Genomic DNA, 3,446 nt, shown 5'->3' on the forward strand with positions numbered 1-3,446 from the left:
GAATTACATTGTCATTGTCTTATCCAAATCTTTATTATTATTTTTTTCACATAGTTCAAATTATGTTTTAAGCTTTGTCGAAGGCATGATCGAAAATCATTGAAATAATGATTAAATATTATGACGTAAATAAGAATCGAAGGTGTTCGATTCTGATTTAAACAGATTCTTTGTTGCATTTATATTGTAACAACGACTGAAACACACTATTTGATACTTTATTTAGCCCTGCCATCGAATTTCATTGAAAAGCCCAACTTCGTCAAATTTGAAGAGGCATATGAAGTCTAATTATTTTTAGAGTTTGTATGGATTTTCTTTTATTTTTTTTTTATTTTTATTTTCTACTTTTATTATAAAAATATGATTGTTTAGTGAATTTTTTGCATGATTTTATTTCTTATTTTTGAAAAAAAAAATTAAATTATTTTAAAAGCTCTTAAAACATCTAAAATTTATTTAAATTATTAAAAAAAACTTTTAAAATAGTTTTTTCATGTATTTTTTAAAATTTTTAAAAATAATTTAACTTATCTATACAAATAGTCAAAATATTTAAAATTTATTTTATTTACTTTTAAAAATAACTAAACAGATTATGTCATATCAAATATATTTTATTTTAAGTTAAAACATAAACAAAATAACATAAAAATTTCTAATATATATATATATATATATATATATAAGTTTTGATAAACCCACGAATCTCCATTTTGGACAAGGCTTTTGCCAAATCAGAAAGTGGAACAAGTCAGTCCACGGAGTTCTTCCCGCCCTTCTATTTATCTGAGTGAACGACCCATCGCAAGGGAGAGAGAGTCAGAAAGAGGAAGAAGAGAAATACAAGCCTAAGCGCCATGATGATCCTGCAACCGACGCGGTGGATCGTAGCCGTCGTTATGACATTTCTACTACTTGGGGCCTTCTTGTTCTCCGATCTCATCTGTCATAGCTCTGAAAATTACATGTACCAGCCTAACTAACCCCTTAATTTTCATTTTTTTCTTTTCATTCAGCATATTTGAGTTTTGCTTCAGTATTTTTGGAAATTGCATTCAAATTCTTCATTATGATCTTTTATACACAGAGAGAGAGAGAGAGAGAGAGAGAGTATAAATTTGAGAGATTAAAAAAAAAAACGCGATTAAAATTGTTAATATAATTATTTTTAGTTATCCTTCCAACAATCCATTGCTTTCATCCTTAATTATAAAATCAGCTAATAAAATTCAACTCTCTATACTTTTCTAAACTATTTTTTTTGGAAAATAATCTAAACCAATTGCTTCAAGTATAGAAATTCCACTAATCCGTCTGATTTTGTCGTTATTACCTTAATTAAATTATAACTGCTATAACCTAAATTATCTATTATCACACATCTTTTCTCAAATTCATCAGTTCATTTAATTAAATTTGACATCGAGAGCTAAAACACTAAATATACATTAAATCTAAACTTTGATTCAAAATATTGAAACTGAGCGCATGAGTTCTTCAAGATCAAAATTGCTTCCGTTTTGTTTAAATGGCCAAAAAAATGCTTAAAATAAAATTTTTTATCCACATAGATTACGATTTTTATTTTAATTTAAAACTATTTTTAGAGATAAATTTTGTTCAAAATTCTGAATCTCATTCATTCAAATTACCGTTCAAGATTTTATTATATTTTGATTATATCAATTCAATTAATATAATCAAAATATAATAAAATCAATACAATCAAAACACAATAAAATTTACATGCACTAATTCTGCACGTAATGATTGCTATCTTCCAGCAGAGCCCTGAATCCACCGGCGCTGCGCCAAACCAACCGCCCTCTCAGCTCCATCCCCATTATCCCCCAACCCTCCTCCGACGAGCTCCGCTCCGCTCTCCTCCACTACGCCACCTCCACAATCGTTCCACAACAAACCCTCTCCGAGATCCGCATCTCCTCCGACGTCCTCCGCCGCCGCTCCCCCTGCAACTTTCTCGTCTTCGGTCTCGGTCACGATTCCCCCATGTGGTCCGCATTCAACTCAGGTGGAACCACCCTCTTCCTCGAAGAAGACCCCTCCTGGTTCCAAACCGTGCTCCGCAAGTCCCCTTTCCTCCGCGCCCACTACGTCAAATACTCAACAAAGCTATCGGAAGCCGATGAATTAATGAAATCGTATCTTCATGAGCCGGAATGCCTGCCGCCGCACGCTAGGTTGAGGGATAATTGGAGGTGCCAGCTCGCGCTTGCAGATCTGCCAGATGAAGTTTACAGGAGAGAGTGGGATTTGATCATGATTGATGCTCCGAAAGGGTATTTTGCGGAGGCGCCGGGGAGGATGGGGGCGATTTACTCGGCGGCGGTGATGGCGAGGGGGAGGAAGGGGGAGGGGTTTACCGATGTGTTTTTGCACGATGTGGATCGGAAGGTGGAGAAGAAGTTTGCGATGGAGTTTTTGTGTAAGAAGAACTTGGTCGGGGTAAGCGGCCGGCTATGGCATTTCCGTATCCCGCCGGCGAGGGGTAATGAGACCGCCGGGATGTTTTGCTGATTGATGATGAAGATGGGGAGTACTTCTGTTTGCTTGGTTTTTTTTTTCTTTTTTTTTTTATTTTGGGTGCGTGAGTATAAAATTTGGCATTGCTCATTGGATCTGAAAAGAACTACAAAAGTTATTTTATTAATGGAAAATTGACTCTATGAATATTATAATGGCAGTCATTGGAGAAAAATCCTTCACAAATTATTTGATTAGAGACATGACTAAAATTCATTCGAGAAAAAATTAGCCCTAATGGCAAGAGAACTTATTTCATGCGGCAATTACATGTTCAGATGATGATCTTGATGAGGAGTAGTGTAATCTACGGTGGTATGACCATACTATATAATAGTTTTTCCAATTCGATTAGTCTGTTTATTCATGGATTGCTCATTGGGCTAAGAGACATTCAAAATTGGCTCAAAATAGTTAGAATTCAAGCCACGTTTTGAACCTCGAAGAATAAGTGTTGATCTTAATTTGAGTATTTTTTGAATGGCTTGTTCAAATCATAGGAAAAACATCACACTATTTTCGAATGTCCTAAGTTGCACAATTTTGAACAAAGGGTGGGTTAAAACATTGTGTTCACTTATGTGGCATCGTTTCATAAACCACTCTTTTCATTCACTTGCCACTAGTTTGGCAAAAGCATCCATCATTAGGACCCATTGTAAATCTTGTTCCTACCTCCCCTTGATGAACCATGCCGATGCTTTCCCATAACAAGCTTCATCTATGCCTTATTCCAACAAACTTAATCAAAGCTTTTCGTAGTGAGCTCTCGAACAGAACAAGATTGAGATTATGAGAAAGCAATATTATGAATTCACACAAATATCGATAAATTTGATAATTTTATTATTACATATTTCTTAGTTTAATTTAAATGAATTTATGAGTTGTTTAAATTG

The 3,446-nt window shown here is 34.5% G+C and overlaps 1 protein-coding gene across 2 annotated transcripts; it reads left to right on the plus strand.

Moving 5' to 3' along the window:
• Positions 1 to 823: 823 nt before the first annotated feature.
• Positions 824 to 2,582, plus strand: LOC110018937 (probable methyltransferase At1g27930). 2 transcript variants are annotated; one of them, XM_020716417.1, is made up of 2 exons: positions 824 to 970; positions 1,788 to 2,582. In XM_020716417.1, the coding sequence occupies exons 1-2, from the start codon at positions 861 to 863 to the stop codon at positions 2,539 to 2,541; spliced, it is 864 nt and encodes a 287-aa protein (XP_020572076.1). In that variant the 5' UTR covers positions 824 to 860; the 3' UTR covers positions 2,542 to 2,582. The 2 variants fall into 2 exon arrangements, with proteins under 2 accessions (XP_020572076.1, XP_020572077.1); XM_020716418.1 differs by having other exon boundaries at positions 1,791 to 2,582.
• Positions 2,583 to 3,446: the final 864 nt, after the last annotated feature.

This window comes from Phalaenopsis equestris, unplaced genomic scaffold, assembly GCF_001263595.1.
Source record: "Phalaenopsis equestris unplaced genomic scaffold, ASM126359v1 Scaffold000036, whole genome shotgun sequence".
Lineage (NCBI taxonomy): Eukaryota > Viridiplantae > Streptophyta > Magnoliopsida > Asparagales > Orchidaceae > Phalaenopsis > Phalaenopsis equestris.